General features: G+C 39.7%; 1 protein-coding gene across 1 annotated transcript in view; it reads right to left on the reverse strand.

Moving 5' to 3' along the window:
• e2f1 (E2F transcription factor 1) overlaps nt 1-21,681 on the reverse strand; it is a 32,322-nt gene that overhangs the window by 8,003 nt on the left and 2,638 nt on the right. The window contains exons 2-5 of the mRNA XM_028812393.2: nt 7,534-7,624; nt 3,128-3,347; nt 1,753-1,905; nt 998-1,112 (exon numbers count right to left, since the gene is read on the reverse strand). Of these exons, the coding sequence (XP_028668226.1) occupies nt 998-1,112; nt 1,753-1,905; nt 3,128-3,347; nt 7,534-7,624 (579 nt within the window). The remainder of the gene's footprint in view (nt 1-997; nt 1,113-1,752; nt 1,906-3,127; nt 3,348-7,533; nt 7,625-21,681) is intronic.

The raw sequence follows: 21,681 nt of genomic DNA on the forward strand, positions 1-21,681 counted from the left end.
TGGCAGAGCGATGGGCGCTGAGCAGACTCATGTTAATCATGGAGAATCCACTGCATCCACTGAACAGGATCATCTCCAGACAGAGGAGCAGCTTCAGCGACAGACTGCTGTCACCGTCCTGCTCCACTGACAGACTGAGGAGATCGTTCCTCCCCAACACCATGCGACTCTTCAATTCCACCAGGGGGGTAAACGGTAACATCATACAAAGTTATCGTCTGTTATACCTGCCTTGCACTTTTTAACTTACACTGTGTTTTTAATCACTCTTTTTTAAGTAATATTGTTTTTATTAGTATGCTGCTGCTGGAGTATGTGAAGTTCCCCTTGGGTATTAATAAAGTATCTATAGGTTGGTCATCTTCTCATGAGAAAGCCCGATACATCTATGCCAGAGCACATGCCACAGGCCTCTGATTTATGAATCTCCTGCCCCTCCATCAGACTGCCGGCCTCTAATTTCTCCAAGACCAGGCGCTCTCATGTGGTCTGTTTGTGAAGCTTCTCTCTACTCTGCATCATTTAAATCTCAGATCACACTGAACTTGTCTTGTCCGATTTTATTTAATTCAATTTATTTATTTAATATATAAACATGGACCTGACTGATCCTGACTTGACCACAAGACTTTGATTTGCCATTTCTTACTTAGGTGTTACAATATATCAAGTGTGTTTTTTTTTTTTTTTTTGCTTACTGTTACAATTTTCAAACTTATTCTTGTTTCCTTTGTAAGGTGAATCATAAATGCAAAAGGTGAACATCCTGTATCGGACAATGAGTGCGGGCCTTTACTTTCCAGTCCTGGCACTAGAGGCATCCAGACAGAGCTGAGGCAAAGTGGTTGGCTGCCATGGCAGGAAGCTCCTTGTATCTCATGTAACCTCAAAGCCTCAGGCGCACTGCAGCTTCCACTTTCTGAGAATCTCAAAACCTGTAAGCAGAAAGGTTCCAATGGCCGGGCATGACGCAAGACAAGTTGCATGACACACTCACCTCACTGGGGTCCAACACTTGCATCTGCGTCTCTGCTGGAGCCTTCACCACCATCACCAGCTGGTCTGGAAGGTCAATTGCCTGCCTTAGGTCCTGGCACTTGACATATGCCAATGTGCAGCATTAAGAAGTGTAACTCAGATTTAGCAAAACTTCAGTGGAGACATTCAAAACACATTGATCTATTAGTAAGAGAGCAGAATACATCAAAATCAGAGGTGGGTGTGAGAGGGTGCTAGCAGGGAATTTGCCACGGGTAAAGTCACCAACAGGATGACAGATCTACTGTCCACACAAGATCTCCAACCAGGTTGCTGGTTGTAAAAGTGTTGCCCATGTGGAAAGACAAAGACCATCAGTGGGTTCTGTGCCCAGGAGCATCAGCACGGGAGAGGTAGAAAACAAGAAGTGTTCCACCAGGGCACAATGGGGCATGTTACCTGAAACTTACCTCAAAAGGAAACACCAGAGACATCACCACCACTTAGCCACTAGATGGCATATGGTGCCAAAGAAAACAAAGGGATGCTGTCCGAGAGGTCCAACAATTTAAATGCAAAAGAAAAGTCAGAGGTGCAGATATGTCATATGAAGCTCTATTTAGTTACTCTGGGTTTCAAAATAATGAATACTGTAACTAAATTACTTTTAAAAGTAACAATTCCCAACACTGCTCTCTGGTGATAAGCACTTTACCGTGAAGAATCCTAAACAGACAGAAGGCACGCAGAGGGGGTTTCATTTTAAAAGGATATTTCTTATTCTGTGGATCATCTGTGAGCAGCTTTAGCTGTAGGTTGCACTTTGAAATGAGCTCATCCAGGATTTGCTCATCCCGCGCCAAGTCAGCCACTTCCTTCTTCAGGCTCTGATATTTGGTGGCAGAGACCCTCTCTGAGTTATTGCCACTGGTCAGAGGAAGAACAGAGGAAAAAAAACTTTTCAAAAATGTAGTGAGAAACTGTTCAGCAAGGGAGCTTGGCATTAGGGATGTTAATAGTTTGAAATCGACCCGCCCAGTGCAAAGTCCAACGATCAGTGCCAAAGAAAACCTGGTGGATCAAGTAGGCCAAACATGTGAGGACTTAACATCGAGGAGACCAGAAACACGTTACGATTGAAATCTGACAACCATCGGCATCCACTGCAGCGTAGGGGCTTAGGAGCCAATCCCAACCAAATGCCAGCTAGGGATTCAAAGATGAAGAAGAATATTTTTTGTCCGATTAATGCTGCACTCACATGCCATTGAGGAGGTGGTAAATAAGATTTTTTAGTCGGAAATTCCACTTGAGTGCCCTACAAACTCAAAGATATGCGCTGGACAATTTGGAGAGAACAAAGCTACCAGAACTCTCCAGGATGTGAAGTAATGCTGACCTTTCAGCTTAAGGCCATGTCACATTAGACGACATTTCCAGCGATTTTCAGTGGTAACCTTGGTTTATGTAATCTTAGCAAGTTGGAGGCAGTCAGTGGTGCATTCCCATGAAGCCAACCATGTAATGTGGCAAGCCCAGTGACTCAATCCAAATAGTCCACTGGTCAAACAAACACGTCTCATTGTACGGGTGGGCTTGTGTGAATAAGCACAGACAACCAACAAATGCTCATCTGGAAGTACAAAGCACATACCGAAGAAGAATAAGGAATGCGGGTGTTTAATACCCCAAAAACAAATAAAGAGCTTCTCTGTCTGATATTTCATGTTTTGCATCCTACAACAGAATAAAACAAAAGGTCCAGGATTGCAGCTGAACCTGCCATACCTGTTAACTCATCTCACACTACCATCAGGTGGCATGTTATTGGCTGTCACAAAAAGGGGCAAGCGTGACTGTGCTGGAAGTTTGGCAAGCAGTCACTAAATGAGACATGGCCAGCAATTTTCAGCTGTACTGACTGACATGGTTTGATGATGAGGTCAGCAACGTCTGTTGGCAAGTCTGACATACCCAATGACTAGAAGTCATGTAATGCGACATTGGTTTTAGTCAACTGTATAAAACGAAAAAAATTAACCTGGTGGGCGGGAAATGGCATTTTCTCTTGTGGTTGAATTGCAACCAGAACCTCTAAATATTTACAATGTGCACGATTTTTGTTGGCAAACACAAGAGAGCCACTTACAGCCACTGGATGTTATTCTTGGACTTCTTGGTTATTAGCTGGATCCCCTCAAGTACATTTGTGATGTCGTAGATGCGCCTCTTTTGAACTTTCAGTATCTGCGAAGCCACGTTGAGGTCCACCACACCATCAGGGGACTGAGACAACAGCTCCAAAAAGCGTTTGGTTGTCAGGTTCAGGGAAGTGTCATAGCGAGACTTTTCTCCAGGAGACTTCAAACCTGGATTTTAGAAAGAACACTTGTTAACATCTCCCGCTCTCTATATATCTATTGTCATACACGTGCGATTAGGAGGCAGTCAAAAAGCCTAAACGTGAGTGAAATATCACGAGATAAGGGGTTTGTCACGTGGTACTTGCCTGAATCTCTTCATCTCTCAACAGAAAACCCGAAGAAAAATAATTGCCTCTACTTCCGGGTTCCAAAATGGTCGGCCAGTCCGAATGATGTCACTTCCTGCCAACCATTTCCTGTTCCCATAATTCAATTCTGTATATAAACGCCATCTTGTTCCATGAACTTTGTCAAATGCTTGAATACAGTACTTTGATCAATTATTTTGCCATTTTTGCTTTATTTTGTCTGTAGGACAATATACGGGGATGGTCCCCAAACCTTTATTTTTGTGGAGTTTCTTTTTTATTTCCACACTATATATAATATACCAGTAAAGGCGTACTGCTCAATAACATGCAGTGGATACACTTGACTTGACCATACTTACTCCGCGCCCGTACGCATCCGAGAGTTGATTCAACAATAAAATGAGTAATAAATCCAACACTCTTTGCTTTTAATATAAAGCTGTAGTGCAGAGTTTCATCGTAGTATATGTGTACCAAATTTCAGGCTATAGGTTATCTGATTTTTGACCTTGACCTTCCTGGGTTGATCTTTGACCTTGGAGGTCAATCATCACCCTGAAAGTGGACAGTAGGCATCACGTAGTATATGTGTAGCAAATTTCAGGTCAATAGGTGAAACGGTTTGCGAGCTACAGGTGATTTATAATCCTGGACAGACAAATGAACAGCCACGGTTGCGTATTATATAAAAAGATATTTAAAAAAATCCAACGTCTGTCTGTCTGTTTTTCACGAGAGAACTACTTAATGTATTTAGATCCGTTTTTTATATATATATATTATATATATATATATAATTTGCTTGAACATTCCGGTTGATTTTGCGACTTCTCTCATCATGCTAAGTATCACAGTTTGGTTGCGTTACCGATTTATTCGCACGAATCGAGAGAGACACAGCAGGCCGGGCCCTCCTCACTCAAGCATCTGTCTCGGGGTGTGTACTTTCCCTCCGCTTAGCTAGCGAACGAGAGAACTACTTAACGGATTTAGATCAGGTTTTTTTTTTTCTAGAATTTGCTTGAGCATTCTGGTTGATTTTGTGACATCGCGCTAAGAATCATAGTTCGCTTGCAGGAGCGATATATTCACGCTAATCTGAGACAGAGGCTGTGGGCCGAGGGGAGTGGGAAGCCGGGCAGGGCCCTCCTCATTGTCCTTTTTCACTAATACGCTGGTGGAGCCGCGGGGGATGGCTGGTTTTATATAGTTCTAAAATAACTTTCAGACAGACTGATAGATATGAAAGGCACAGTTAAGACAAGTTTCGTCAGTCATTTATCGGTCTTACACAGGACCTCGCATGGCCATCTTTTTAAAGTTATACTGTCTTTTCTTGTCTGCCTGTCTTAGAGTTTGTCTTGTAATGATGCAGATAAACATAATGCAAAAGGCAACATATCTGAGACAAAGAAACAAAAGGCACTATATGATTTAGTTTATTACCAACAGTCTTATATCTTGGTGCTAGAGTGACATTGTGGCAGCTACCAGGGGTGTGGAGTCAAAGTCAAGGAGCTGGAGTCGGAAGCAATTATTGGGTGACTGGAATCAGACACACCGACTAAATGTATAAACGGTAATATAATGTGTTAAAATTTCCAATTTGTCATATACCAATTCAAATAAACGATTTTTTCTTCTAGTCTTCTGATACATTTTTAATGTTTAAGTGTTGCTTTTGTTTAATGTTACTCAGTGTTTGTAATGTCTTTAATAAATAGTATAAAAAAGCCACAATGGCAACGCTGCAGCCTTTAAACCCAAACTTTAATAGGCTGGGGTGCTAAAAAGTAGCCTGGTGATTTGGGTGGGTACTGATCAAATGCTCTTTGTATCTTGTATGTCGTGTGCTTTCAGTCAACAAGGTCAATACACTACTGCGTAAAGGTTTGGGGTCCTAAACCCAGAACTGAACTTTAGGATTGCCAGTACCTTGTAACACGTGTGAACAGATAGTAATTAGAAATGTTAACACTAATTGGTTATTAGAGAAACCTATGACTAATTAAGGATAAGTTGAGGGAGTGTACCATTTGGACATTGAGGGAATTGCTGCTGAAAATGGGGCATTGCAGTCACATAAGAATAACAAGTTAGAAATCAGTCATGTCAAGTAATAATAGGAATTATACACCCTACTAATGCCTTGGCTACAGTTTAAAATCAATGTAATGGTATCTTCACAATAAAAGGGATCAATTTCTATCAAAAACAAAATTCTGAGTGCCCCCAAACCTTTGTCTAGTTCTGTATTTTTGGTTTAAATAACAATTAGAGCTGTTGGAGTCAGTGGTTTCATAAATTGAGGAGTCGGAGGTTTACTCGACGGACTCCACAGCCCTGACAGCCGCTATTCAATGACAACCCCTGGTTTGAACTAAACTCTTAAACTGACCAGGTCATTTCAGCCATCAGTCTACAAACACAGAAATAATTTATCTGCCATCTGTAATCAGTCTGAACTTATTCTCTCAGTAACAAATATAAAAAGGGAAATAAACTGTAACTAAAGATAGTACAAAAAAAAAATCAACAGAATAAAACAACATGCAGAATTTAGCACAATAAAATACGATTGAGCCTCATGGTGTTCTTAGATAAGCAGTCAGACTGTCAGGGTGCTTTAGTCGGTCCATGACACTGTAGGAAGAAAGAAACAGTTTTATCCTATTTCAGCCGATATCTAAACAAATATTACTGGAAATGATATTTAAAAGAAAGGAAAGAGAGCTGACCGAAACGAATAAAAGCACTGGGTGGGTATTCATCCTGAAAGGCTGCTTCCTAGTACGTGGCACCATATACGTCAACGTTATATAAAATAAATAGCTGCCTATTTCTGCTTTAGTTTTAAAAGGTTGGGCTGTGTGCGGACTTGTGGTGGGGCTACTGAAGCCATCATCTGATAGCCAATGCAGGCGCAGGGTAAATAAATCAAATGCAGCTTCCCTGAAAAGAACTGACAAAAATATTCAGTTTTTACTTAATTATAATAATTTAATTAATAATAATATAATTTTAAACATCCTGCAAAAATTTCCCTAAATGATTGTTTCAGGGATTATTCCTTTCTACCATACTCTCTTCATCGTTGCCAAGTGAGCCCTTACTCTTACTCACTCCTCACTCAAACCCCACCCTCCCTTTAAAGTCAATTAGACATCATAGCCTATAAAACTCCAGGGTGACACTGGGGGTCTCACGGGTTCAGCATGCTGGATTTGAACCTTTGTCTGTATGGGGTTTGTATTGCTCTTTCCTGCTTTCGAGGGCTCTACTTTTGCTCCCTCCAGAACCACCAAAACACGCATTTTGAGTTAACTGGCAATTAGAAAGTGGCTCAGTGTAGGAGGGCACACTTCAATACACTGGTGCCCCTGCTGGGACATGCTCTGGACCCCTTCATCCAAGAGATTTAGAATTAAATGAACTTGAAAATGTCTTGTTAAAAACTAAATGACCGTAAGTCTACAATGTCCTCTACTGGCTCAAAAAGGAACTGCGCCACTGCATTTTTTTTTCCAAAAAGGGACAGACACCCATTACAACTTTTAAGATGTCTATGCACCGATTTTCATCAGGTCTCTACATCTAACTTGTTGGGCTTGCCAGCTGACAATGGCACAGGACCCATCTTATGCTGTCTGGAAAATTCCCTTTAGTGACGTTGTCTGCAAGCTTGAATTCCTAAGACCCTCTGGTAGTCCCAGCCAGCCCTCGCAGCATGCAGAGGTTAGTGTTATATGCTACTATTCAAAAGTCTCCTGCCGGGTCATGGTCTGGTTCTGTACCACCCACATACCCATTCTGCTTATGCCCTGCCAAAAGGGGAACTCTTCATTCAAACCTAACACTTAATTGTCCAAGTTATTTAATCCTACAGATCAACATCCAGTGATTGTACTGGAAGTGACTGGCCCAGCTCCTCAGTTAACCAAATCTGATCATTGCAACGATGTACAAGATTTGTAAATAAGACATGCGAGAAGTGAAATTAGGCTTGAAAGCTTCTTTACCGTGTATGACGGGACACTGACCTCTTTCAGATGAGCGGCCTCTGCCCCTCGAGTAGTGCCTGGGTTCAGCAACATACTGGTGATCTGTCTCCAAGTCAAGTTTCCGTTTCACCTACACAAGACAATTAGTAACACATTTAAATGCAAAGGCCATCTTAGTAGAAAGTGAAATAAAGCACCTTAAAGTCAGATTTTTAGCAGTTTTAGGGTGCTTACAGTAAATACTGGGTGGTAAACTTCACCACTGCTAAGCACTTAAAGGTGAAGTTTCAAGTCAGTTACCTTTTCAGAATAATGAAATACAGTACATTTATGTGCTACAAGAAACTGTCTTCTAGGCAACTACTTTATTGAGAAACAGTTATTTTAAAATTTGCCATTTACCATTAGTATTTATATATTTCATATTCTATTACAAAGAAGAATCAATATTGTCCACTTGAATAATGGAGGTACTTGTAATTAAAAAGCCAGTGAAAGGGATTTCTGTTTTTGCCGTGGTGTCATATACATGTAGGTATCAAATATCTTGACATTTCACTGGTATTAGCATCGGATACAAATCTGGTATGGTGACGTCTTTAGTTAAGATCCTTTTGTGTTGATCAATTTGAAGTTGCTTTTTTTACCGTATATTTAAACTAATCTATTTGTAGGTTTGCACATTTTGTAACTTGTACAGTTTATTTATGACATATCTAACCTGTGAACTTGTTACAGCACTCTGAGCATGCACTCACTACAGACCGCTATTCAAAAATCAACTTGACTCGACTTTGCCATAGAAAGGCTCCCTGCTAATACCAGTCATTCCAAGATTGCATTTTATGTGCCAGGCAGGCAGGATCCACCATCCTGAGTTTGCCATCAACAGCCAGCTGCCGTCTGTGCAGACTTTGCATTGTCTCCCCATGTCTGTGTGGGTTGTCTTCAGGGTACTCCAAGTTTTCTCCCACATCTCAATGAGATAGTTGTGTGTTATCACTGGCACAGACGACACACACACACACACACACAAAAGAGGCCACCAATTCATGTCCTCAACTCTAACTTCAGACTGCTGAAAAAATGTACATCTCGTTCAGAAGGAAGAGGCTTCCTTCTTTGCCGTCATGTGCATTTAGGCTCTTCTGCTGGTCTCTCATTGGCAGTCCATCTTCCACTCAATGTCAAGATGCATTACATATGCATACATAATTTTATTAATGTATATAAACTCTCACATACATATATTTTATATATCTCGATATACATATAAAATCCAACGTCTGTTCGATTTTCACGAGAGAACTACTTCACGGATTTAGATCAGGTTTTTTTTCCAGAATTTGCCTCTAACATTCTGGTTGATTTTGCAACTTCTCTCATTTCGCTAAGAATCACAGTTCGCTTGTAGTACTGATTCATTTGCACAAATCTGAAAGAGGTATGCAGTGGGCCGAGGGGAGGGGACCTCCTCACTCACGCACTAGCCTGGAGCGTGTCTTACATCCGCTTAGCCAGCGAACAAGAGAACTACTTAACGGACTTAGATCGTGTTTTTTTCTAGAATTTGCCTGAACATTCTGGTTGATTCTGCGACTTCGAATTGCGCCAAGTATCACAGTTCGCTTGCGGCACAGATTTATTTGCGCGAATCCGAGACAGAGGCTGCGGGCCTAGGGGAGCACGACATCATGAATGGGGAGTCAGTCTACCTCTCGCCACGTCACGTGTTGGAGTGTACCTTGTCTCCGCTTAGCTAGCGATACCTTTTTATTGATTTTTAAAGTTTGTCCTGTTTCACTACTATGCGGGTGGAGCCATGGGGGACGGCTATATATAAACATGAGCTGAAGTTGAGAATATTTACCATGTTTAACATTAAAGATTTAAAATGGAGGGGGCTCCAACAAGCATGTACTGTAAGTAAAAAAAGGGAGGTCGAGATCAATCACTGCACACCTCACATTGTAACTTACGATCACTAACAATTTTCAAACCAGCTGGCACAGAGCTGATGTCTGGTGACGTATTGGTCATGACTGCAAAGAATATCTGGTGATGCTAAAACGTGATAAATGGGGGGGTTGATGTGATCCAATGCCCAAGCTGTAGGCCTCATTTTACAGACAAGGTTGTAGCAAACCCTGACTTCTGGGGAGTACCCAGGTTGCCAACAGATTAGCGTGGCAATGAAACCCTACACTTGTAGAATGATGGACAGATGGAATTAGGCCAACACCTAAGCCCTACGGTATTTTACACCTCAACACCCCAATATTACCAAAACATACAAAAAAATGTCAAAATTGATTAAACATATTAAGCTCTAAATATAAATGTAACTACTTACAAACACAGCGAAAAAGGTAATGATAACCATAAAAAAAAGAGAGTGTCACGAACACCCCCAAAACAATATACACAGTCCTAAAAAGTCTTTGCTGTAAGTGATTGGTATGGATCCTGAAGTGCAAACCACAATTATTAGATGTAAAGATGTGGTGGAATAATCCCCTTTGATAAACTACTTCTTGGGGGAAAAAAATGGATAATGGAAACAGTCCTACCATCAGAGTCCAGGAGTGAATGACCTTCTGAGGTGCACCTCCTCCACAAAGAGCAACTACAGACAAGAATGTGGGGAAAAAATACCCACCACCAGCCCAACATTCGTTAATTCAGTTTATAAAGGGTTTTTGGGTGCTGCCAATGATAAAGTTAGTGGGGAACAAAAAGGTCCCAAAACATCCTTCATTTCTTGTTTTAGAAGTACAGCGTCTACATATACACACTGCATTTCCCACAATCCATTCCACATCGGCGCAAACCGGTCTAGACAAAAACACCATTTTTACAAGTCAGGTATCTGTGCTACAAATATCGACACCAACTATGCAACAATCAACAAACAGGACATGCTCTACAAAAAGAAAAGTCCATCAACTCATGGTCACATCCTGGCAGCTTCATAAGCACAGCAGGAGACCACTTTTGGAGAGGCTGCCAGTCTACTGCAGGAGCAACTCATGCACACACTCCCGTAGTGCCAACCAACTGGGACCTGACAATCAACCCAATGCCAGGCACACATCCCCTCAGTGTTTCTTTAAAAATGGGTCAGCACATGAATGTACAGTAAAATTAGCCGAGCTCATGCAAGTGCAAACTCTGTCACGATTGAGTGATACACCAACCTCTATTTGGCAAACTATTTTGATGTTCTATTTACTGTGTTAGTTGCAATAGGAGATGTGGCCTATAAACAACACCGCTGACATATCACACAGAGAGCTTTCATTACTGTGGTACTAAAATATAATAAATACTCCTGCCACAACCATGAAACTACCGTATTGATATCACTGACAGCAAAGGCATGTTGTGTGGCATAGAAAATGTGAGGTGAAGGGACTGTGGTACTAGCTTGAAATATCGAAATAAAAAATGTATTTCTCTCAGCTTTACTACATACTAAGCATTTACACCAACAAGGATATTGCTCTGCATTATGTTCCTAGTTTTGTATTAATAAAACAGAATACATTAACATAACATTAAACTAGTATTTCCTTTGTACATTACTCAAATAATTTGCACAAAACTGAACCACAAAAAAAAAAAAAAAAAAAAAAAAAATCACATCTAACAATTATTTGCAAAGATTTTGACAAGAACAGGCCATTCGGCCCAACAAAGCTTGCCAATCCTATCCACATAATTTTTCCAAAATAACATCAAGTTGAGTTTTGAAGGTTCCTAACATCTCACTCTCTACCACATTCCTTGTTATTTATTCCGTGTCTAAGGCTATCTGTGAATAAAGAAATACGTGCTAACGTTGGTGCAAAATTTACCCTTAATAAGTTTGCAATTGTGTCTTTGTGTTCTTGTTGAACTTATTTTAAAGCAATGGCCGTGGCGTAGATAGGGGCGGGAGGAGGGGGCAGTCTACCAAGGGTGGCAAATTTTTGGGGGTGGCATTATTGGCCAAACGGCTCAGTACAATTCGTGTGTAAGCAGCAGGGTTCGGAAAAATATCACTCATGAATGAAAAATGTAAAATTCTCAGATTTTTATCCACAAATGCTTCAAACATAATTTTCTGACTGTCCTTCTGTGACGTCATCAGACACAGCAGTTGAAATTTATGAGGCAATAACAAAAATAAACATTACACCAATAATAATTTCTAGGAAGATAAACAACTAATTTACAATTTATCATTTCGTTTCATTATCAATCCGAATGCGTTCTTGCTCTGCGCAGAAAACATCCCCACCTATCACTTGTATGCTACACTAGTTCTCATTTTCGCAGCATAACTAATAATTAGAACACGGCTTATCAGTGCATCTATATTATATTCTTGTCTAGTTGATGCTTATAAATAATTATATGTGAAAAATTATTGCTGTTCCTATATATGAATAAATCTATGCAAAGTTATCTTCGTTTTTCTCTATACATCATTTTAATTTTCTATTTAAATAGGTTAACATATTCCGATATGTTGGAGGGCGGCAAATTGAAGCTCTGCCCCGAGGGGCACGAACTCCAGCTACGGCACTGAGCAATGGCCCCATATCCACTGCACAAACTCCTTTCATAATTTTAAACACTTCAGTAGTGTCACCTCTTAAATCGGTTTGCTTCAAACTCCCTAGTCGCTCTCCACTAGACTTTCTCTAGCACTGCTATGTCTTTTGTTTTTTTTCTTATAATATGGAGACCAAAACTGCACCTAGTATTCCAGGTGATGCCCCACCAGTGCGTTATAAAGTTTAAGCATAACCTCTGACTTTTACACAACACATCGTCCAATATACGCTTAGTTGTCCTAATGCCTTCTGGTAAAGATAGTGACTAGGACCAGCAGAACAATCACTACACTGCAAAAAAATGAAACCTAAGCAAGGGAAAAGTATTTACATCATGACATTAAATCTTGTTTTCCTTATTGTAAGAATTATTGACTTATCAAAAAAAAAAACAGTATTTTTGATCATTTAGCTTACTTTAAGAAATCTTGTCAAGTAAATTTTGCTTACCTCATTAGCAGAATTTTTTGCTAAACAATAGCAATACAACTCCCATTTGAAGTTTTTGTGTCTATTTTTTGCATGTAATTTTCTGCAGTGTATTCAGTTATCATTCAAATATATCTCTCTATTATATAAAAAAATCTTGCAACAAGATGAGAATTTCTTGGAAGACTAGGGGGGTCCGCCCCCTGCTCGCATCGCTCACCCACCCCCGGGTTTAGTTTACTGGATATACTATTTAAAGAGATTGTTATTTTCATGGGAATTGTTACATATGCATTAATTTCACTTTTACTTTCAAACTTTCGTAAAAAAAAAATATTTGGAATTAACTTTTCTTCAAGATCACATTGAATTTTGATTCCGTGTTTGGACTTGCATCGTGACAACGCAACGTATATCTGCCTGTGAGTGAATATCATTTCTTTCTCTCTAATAAATAAAATGTCTTTCTCAAATGTTAGTCCATGCTCTTTCTTTTTCACTTAGTTGTTGATGTGTCATCTAGAACGTATAAAATTATTGTCCTGATAATATTTATAAGAAGTGAGAGTACAGGAACTGTGTCTGACGACAAAAGCATTCACACGACTGAGGTTAGATGACCGTGGTCTTGTTTGAAAATAGTTGTAAGTAGGGCGTGACATGAAAGAATCTCATGTTAAAAGTCTCCGTCTCGCGGGACTTCATACCGCAACCACGTTTTTGGAATCGTTTAATTCTTGCTGGCAACATGAATTAGACGCTCTACAAGTCTCCAACTTAAAGTTTAAATCCGAACAAAATATTCAATCTCTTTTCGCTGTTCCGTTATTTCACCGAGTAATAATTTCCATTTGTTTGCACTAATGCAATCTTTACTATAGTGCTGGGCGGTATGACCAAAATTCTATATCATGGTATTTTTCAAGATTGTACCGGTTTCACAGTATTCAACGGTATTTTTTTCCCATGCATGAGTTAATCACATATTCCACTGCAATTACTGCAGTAGACTGGCAAAGAATAACCTATTACACTGTCATGAGAATTGTACATTGTACAAAAAAACATTTTAATGTGCACACAAGTATTAATACAGGTTTGCATGGCTCCATAAAGTGATAGTTTTCAAAGGGCGGGGGGCACTAATGAAGAGAAGGAATCACACTGCATGACAGTTGCTGTCAAAATATAGAACCTTTTTATTGAACAAATTTTGCAAACTGCTTAAACTAAAACTTTGACAACATATTGTCAACCATCCAAAGAGGCATTTAATTGTATTGCACTGAACATGTCTTAGAAAAGGAATAAATGGCAAATATTTTTTGTAAACCAACTACACTTTGTTAATGTTAACAATCTCTGTCCACTGACATGTTAAAGTGACTTTTTAAACAACTTTACCATCATTAAACTGCATAATATATAAACTAATAAATAATAACAATAAAATAAATAGTATTATTACTGGAAGTTGCACTATTATTACATCAAAACTTCAAGCCTAGGTACATTACACAGTATTCACCAAACTAAAATAAAACAAGTGCAACTTGGAGATGACATCTTTACCAACTGAACCGTCATTAAGGCAAATTGCATTAATATAGACCTTGATTCAAGCTAAGTTATATAATATATAATAAAAAATAATAAAACTGCAACTTGTATTTATAATACTTTTTGTTGTTTAGTGGGTCAAAAAAACAAACAAAAAAAAAGGTCTGTTTTTAAATCCAGTTCGCCGTGTCTGTCTTCGTGGGCGCGATTGCTCGACCGCAGGGAGTTGATGAGGTGATCGGGGCGAGTCGCATCTGATCATTCTCAATTGCTTCGTCGGCTTAGTGTGACGTGTGAATAAGGCGCTGAGCCCACGGACGGAGACTATATTTATGGGCCGGCAGGATGGGGGAAGGAAAAAAGAAAAGATAGAACACAAGGAGGTTAAAGAAGGGAAAAGGCAGTCATGGGAGACGATCCAGACACCAGGAAGGAGAAGGCAGCACGAGCTGGTGCTCCGTGAGGGAGTGCAGGCTTAGGCGATCTAGGGGCTGGTTCACCCCACTGAGTAAGCGTGTGGAGTGGGGCGAGCGAAATGTAAGACCTCCAAATGGATCTGAGGAGTGACTGAGTGAGCACGAAGGAAGACGGGAGGTGTGCTGACCTCGGACGGTCTGGCTGCGCAGTGTGGCGGCAGCCAAAACAGGGGTTGGCAGAAAGCAGTTCGTGCTGCAAAGGCTCCGTCAGCAACGCCAGTGAAGGGTGAGCCGTGGAGACAGAAGGTGGTGTGCTGCGATCGGGCGAGGAGAGAGACTGCATTTTAACGGATATATTTATTATGGATTTTATCCCCACATTTCACTGGCTATATGGATTTGCTATTTATTTGGGTACTGTATTTTTCTGAACACTGTCCAACGGACACTTTTGGTTTTACTTTGACTGTTTTTAACAAAAGCACTTGAGCACTTTCCAACATCCCCTGGCTTCAATGAGATTTCTCAGCTCATCTCGGTCATAACTATCGACGGTGTTGGTTCAACAGACTCCCATGTGGGAAGAGGGAGTCTGTAGGGGACCGGCACCGTCACAGTATTACACAGTAACCAGATACATTACACAATATTGAAAAAAAATAAAAATAAAACAAGTACAACTTGGCTTGCAGTATTATCCAGTAGTATAGAAACAGTATTCATACATTTGAACATAATGCTCCACATCAGACCTTTTAAAACCAAAGTATCTACAGATAACAGACACAGCACCTTTTTTCGTCAAAAGTTCTTCTGTGTTATCATGTTCAACTTTATCGTCTGCTACAGCTTCAGTTTCAGAATGTTCCCTGTCCATTTTCACCGTTCAATACCTCCACTAACACATGTACTCTGTTGGATGCGTCTTTTGCGGTGCACCAGTGAAAAAGGTCCCCCTTAAACAGTTTCCCACTGCACCACGTTCCGAATGTTGTTTAGGCTATTTAAACCGGTGTTCCTTCCGGTATAAGAAAAATCTATATCATAACAAAAATAAAAAACGGTTTTTGGTATGAACCGGTATACCGCCCAGCACTACTTTACTATCCTTTTTTTGAGACTTTGTAATTTTCATACTTCCATTATCTCTAACCTGCTGTGCATGTGTACCGCACCAACGTTTTTGAATTCTTTATGACGTTCTACTTTGCCATCTACTCTTTGTCCTTTACTTCTGGCCCCTGACATGGTTAAATCTCTTTCTTGCGGGACATACAATGCTGCTCGCGTTGTGGGGTGGGGGGGGGTTGTGATTGGGACTGAACGCATGCTAAGGAGAAGAGGTCAGATCAGCTGCTGTCTTGCTGCTGCTGGTGAGCTGTGTTGTGCATGTTGCGCTTCGTGTCGATCATTTAAAAGCCTGTACAGCAGCTGTCTTTTTGTCTCACTGCCTTGTCTCGCATGACGTCAAAGTGTCTTCCGAGAAGATCACGTCTCGTCTCATCTCCCTCCCAAGATTTTTTTTTTTTTTATTAGAAAGATTTTTTCAAATCCCGCAAGTTGAGACCTTGGCCATGAGATATTTTCAAGTCCCTCCCTCCACTCAACCATATTCAACCACGCACACGGTAATCTCATCTCTCATTCGTGTGAATGGTTTTGACAGACACTTCCTAGCTCTTATAAATATTAACGTTTTCCTCACTTTATGTTCCCAATTAAAGAAGACGTATTATGTCCAAATCTTATTGAAGAATTTCATCACAAATGGTTATCAACAGAAAAAATGAGTACACTGGCAATCCTAGCACTGGCAATGAAGTCAAACGAATTAACGCAAAAAATGCTGGTCTGTTACACGGCAAATTGGTTAAATGCGTATGAATAGACTCTGCTGAAACAGTTGATGGTGATGGTGCAGAAGATGAAAACATTAATTTACAATATCTACAACCATTAACACCGTTTGGTCTTAAACTGCACGAATTACTGAAGAAAGAAGGATGTATACAAGAAAGGTAATGTAGTCCATCTTCAGGGGATAACGGATAACAAAGGAAATCTTGATAATTACTCTCTGTAATGTAAAATAGTTCTATTATGTATATGTAACAATTCCCATGAAAATAAAAAATCTGTTTAAAATTGTACAACCACATCTCCATACGAGAGCAGCAGAACCGCAAAAAGGCTAGCACATAGTGCAGGCACGGGGGTTGGCAAGCGAAGCGGGCAGGAGGCAGAGCCCCCTAGTACATTAAAAAATTCTTATTCAAAGACAACATCTGACCTTCGACTGTAAAAGAAAGCTTTTTGTTTTGTTTTTATCTTGCCATTAATTTCAGCTTTGTGTTATTTCCAGAGATGCTATGCTGTAACAATTTTGTATTTGGCGGGAGTTTTGTATATCACGTTCACAATCAGCGTTTTTACAATTTGGAATCCTTAGTTTGGACAGATTTTTCTGTTGCATTGGTGTGCTTTTTTGGTTAGAGGTTGTACCAACAACAGAAGTTAAACATGTCTCCAGCACCCCAGAAGTACAGTTTTGCTCCTGACCCTGTTCAGTTTCATTCTTGAACCCGAAATCCACGATTTGCTGTTGTAAAAACTGTTAAGCATTCACCGTAGCTAGCACAAATTGGTTTCCTTTCTTATTAGACATAATAGGAAATATCTGCCATACTTCTGATTTTCTTTTAATCGTCATAATGGCTTTAAAACCACCACATAGATTTATTGCACCATTTTAAACAGCATTTTCAGTGTCAGGAAAACATCCTTAGCTACTTTAACACGAATGTGTGCCCTCTGGAGTCTACTGGCTTGACACACAGTTCCTAAAACAAAGGTGAAATGAACAATGAAGGTTACATATTGTGATTTTTTGTTAATACTTAAAAAGGGGAAAAGAATCCTGTAGAGTTTAATCCAGTATGCCATTCTTTGACTACTGGTGCCATTCTGCAAATTCCTCAAATTGGGCTGCTCTGAACATTTGATTTAAGTTTTGCAAGCATATATATTTTTTTATGAACTATAACCTATGCTGCTTGTGATTTGTTTTAAAACGTTACTGTGTATTTTTTTTTTTAACTTTGTAGCAGAACTTTTAAATTGCTGGTAATGAAATCACATGTCAAATAAAAACACTACGAGGAGGGATTACTTCAAGATCACTACAACGCAACATTTAGTACTATCAGAAACCCCTTTTACGTAAAGTGAATAGACTCACCGTACCACGAGATGGGCACAGACTTGACGTCTTTAGCATAAGTAAAAAGCCACACAGCGGAGTAGAGGGTAGGCCATGAAGGGCTAAAGTAATGACAGCATTTAATGGGTTTAAATAATCAGGAACAATTTTTGTATAAGTTTCATATATGCATTACAGACATTCCACTCTTCTCTTGGATCACGCCACTTTCCTGGCACAGAAAATCCCGTTTTTGTGAAGGCTGCATCAGTGCATGAACCATAAAGGGCTGCAAGTGATGCACCACAAGCAATAATAATAATAATAATAATAATAATAAAGTATACACAGGCATGTTAAATGCAAATGTACATGTACCACTTAGAAATTTAAACCTACATTTGCATGTATTTGAATATTTACTTATTTTTAAAAAGAATATTCAAGCCCTAATTTTGTATAATTTGATAGCCCTAATAGTGACGAGTCACTTTAACTCCCAGACCCCTCTTATGAAATGAGCTTTCAAATTTCACACCACCCAATTTGTATTCAAACCTAACATATCTCCTTCCCACATGTAAAACCCTACATTTTCTTAAATGAAATTCAAGTTTCATTATCCATGCTTGTATTCTGTTAAACAACTATTTCTTGAATATATGCAATTTTTCCTGCTTTAGTATCACTTTCAAACTTAACCATATCTCTCATTCATTCTCTCACACACACACACACACACACACACACACACACACACACAGGGTGGGCAAAAGTAGGTTTACAGTTACTTGTATGGAAAAAGACATGCAGGTTATGATTATTACAATAGCTTTATTAACTCAAAAGAATGTTACACATTTGTGTAGTCTACTTGCTAAATAAGGATATGAAATAATAATAACAATAACAACAAAAAGAAGACAAATACTACAAATAAATAGTAATACAAGAATAAACTGTTTTGCGTACTCACAAAGTTCTGGAAATGTACTTTTGCCCACACCTGTATGTATATGTTTATTGTGAAGCCCGGGTGTGTACAGCCACCCCTAACCCGACCCAGACAGGCAGGATACAGGTTTACCACACACGTTTATTCTTCTGTTGAGAAGCAGTTTCCAATTGCTCTCCACTTCTCAACAGAATACAGAAAATGGCAACAACAATTGCTGCCTTTTCGCCTCCAGTCATCTACTTTGTCTTTCTGCCTCCCAACTCCTGTTCCTGAATGGAGTGAGGCGGCTCCTTTTAAGATGGTCCTGGGAGTTAATTAGCCCTGGAATCACTCCCAGGTGTGGTGAAAGCCCCAATGTAGGGCTGTACAGCTCTATCTCCCCCTAGCGGCCCACATGGAACCTAGCAGGGCTGTGCCAAACTCCAAGACCTACCATACCCGGTGGGAAACCATGGTGCCACAGCCACCCAGGAGAGCTGCCCTCCAGTGTCCCAGGGAAGGTATTGCACTGCCGATGGTGTATGGAAGCCATGGCTGCCCATCACATTTTATATTATATATATTTATATTTTTCTCTCCATACACACACATATTGATAGATATTTATTGTCATTGTCACTTTTACAAAGGAACAACGAAATTGAAGGTGCAGTCGACTCAGTGTGAGGCAGAAGAGTTAAAAAGACAAGAAGAGAGAAAATAAAACGAATAGTAATAAAAGTACTTTACAAAATTTACAAATTGCACTTGTTATATATACAAATTGCACTGGCTGACTTAAGGTCTATATTGCACATTGGGAGAATGATATGGAGCAGTTTTATTCTGAGTTTAGGGCCATGATTGCCTTTGGATAAAAGCTGTTTTTAAGGCGGTTTCTCCCGGTTTTCACTGCTCTGTATCTCTTGCCTGATGGCAAAAGCTGGAAGAGGCAATGACTGGGATGGGATGAATCCTGTGAAATGTCTATTGCTTTTTTGCGGCATCGGGAGGTATAGATTTGTTCCAGAGTGGGGAGGGTACAACCAATATTATATATATACACCAATATTATATATATATCCATCCATTTTCCAACCCGCTGAATCCGAACACAGGGTCATCACACATTCCTGAAAATGTGTTTCTTGAGGTAAGAATACATTTCTTGATTGCATCACTACTCACAGCCACCATCACCGGTGGAATTTAGATGTAAATAAGGAATTTGATCAGCACAAAAACAAACATGTCTAAAGGTGTTTAGAGCAGTTGTGTCTTTTGAGGTAATGGTTCAAAAAAGCACATATCCAGGGTGTAAACATAAACCCGAAAAACAAAGCTTCTACAGTTTTCATCGGCCTCCTTAAGGAACACACAATACAGTACTTTAAAGTCACGGCTTGTAGCGCTTAGGTTAGATGTGAACACTCAGAAAGACCACCTTTTCAAAGTGGATCTTTGTGTTTATGATGCTCATTACTTCATGGACTTCTAACGCCAGCTGAGCAGCAAAAGAAAATGTCTTCCTGATTGCCTGTTATTGAAGCCCACTGCACATATTTAAGGCAAGTCATTTCACCGCAGCTGCAACTGAAGCAGACTGAAATGTTGACCCACAGGATAACAACAATGGCAAGGTTGTTTACTAGCAAGCTGAGTACTTGTATAGATAAATAACTCTTATGTAAGATGTCTAGGCAGACATTAGCGGTGCTGCTTTACAGATCTAACATCATGGGTTTGCATTGTGTGCCCTGTGATTGTCCATGTAAATAATAATAATCCCCATACGATCACATGGCTCTTACATGCATCAACACTAAGTGAGTATTTAACACTCCAAAAAATAAGAACAATAAGCAAACTTAGGTCATTGAAATCTGCCAAATTGGTTATTCGAGTTTTGCTTATTTCTCTCACTTTAAATTTTAAAAATTTGAAAAATGTCTCCAGAACTATACGAATTTATGACCGATGAAAATTTGTCTTCATCAGTAACACATATTACACCCGGACATTAAAAAGTGGGCTCATGCCTCAAGTTTTCCAGAGGAGCTAGCAGCCCATCCCACTCCCTGCAACAGAGGAACTCTTCCTCAGTAGCCATTAGTACCCATTCCTTGCATCACCGTATCTTCCAGTTGCACATTTTTGTCTCTCCAATTCTGTTTTCCTCTGTGTTTTTTCCCCTTCGATCTGTTGGAGCTCCTCATCAGTATATTCTGGCTAATTCAAATGCAGTTTAGCCATTATGCTTTGATTTGCAGGCTACAAAAATGACATAGCAGCGCTGGAAAAAGTCCAGAGAAGTGTGACTAGGCCAATTCCAGGGCTACAGTGGATGAGTTATGAGGAAAGGTTAAAAGAGGTGAGCCTTAACAGTTTAAACAAAGGGAGAATATAAGGAGACATTATTGAACAGCATCAGATTAGGAAGGAAATTAGTCCAGTTGATCAAGACTTACTTTAAAATAAGTTAATCAAGAACACACAGACACAACTGGAAACTTGCTAGGGGTAAATTTGCACTAACATTAGGACGTTTGTCTTCACACAGAGAACCCCAGACACATGGAATACATGATCGAGTAGTCTGATAGACAGCAGGACTTTCAAAACTCGACTTGATGTTATTTTTGGAAGAATTAAGTGGACAGGACTGGTTTTGTTGGGCTGAATGGCCTGTTCCCATCCAGATTGTGCTAATGTATCCTCATCTTCATAGTCAAACATATTTCCAATTTTAAAAAGATACATTATCCTGATAGAAAATGTACCCAAAAGGAGTCGATTCCCAAAAAGAAAATGGAGTGAGCAGCATTCACAAAATGAGCCAGACGAAACCCTAATCCTGATGGGGTGAAAGGTTGCCCAAAGAAAGATGAGGTGCAGGGGTGGCTTCCTTCTAAGATGTCTGAATTTCACAAACAGCTTAATTTTTTTTTTTAAATTGCTTTCTAAAGCAACGTGGATAGACTCTTATAATATTGATGGAATATCAAGACATGACATTTTTGAGCTTAAAAACTGGATGTTACTTGG

Source organism: Erpetoichthys calabaricus, chromosome 10 (genome assembly GCF_900747795.2).
Source record: "Erpetoichthys calabaricus chromosome 10, fErpCal1.3, whole genome shotgun sequence".
NCBI classification, from domain to species: domain Eukaryota; kingdom Metazoa; phylum Chordata; class Cladistia; order Polypteriformes; family Polypteridae; genus Erpetoichthys; species Erpetoichthys calabaricus.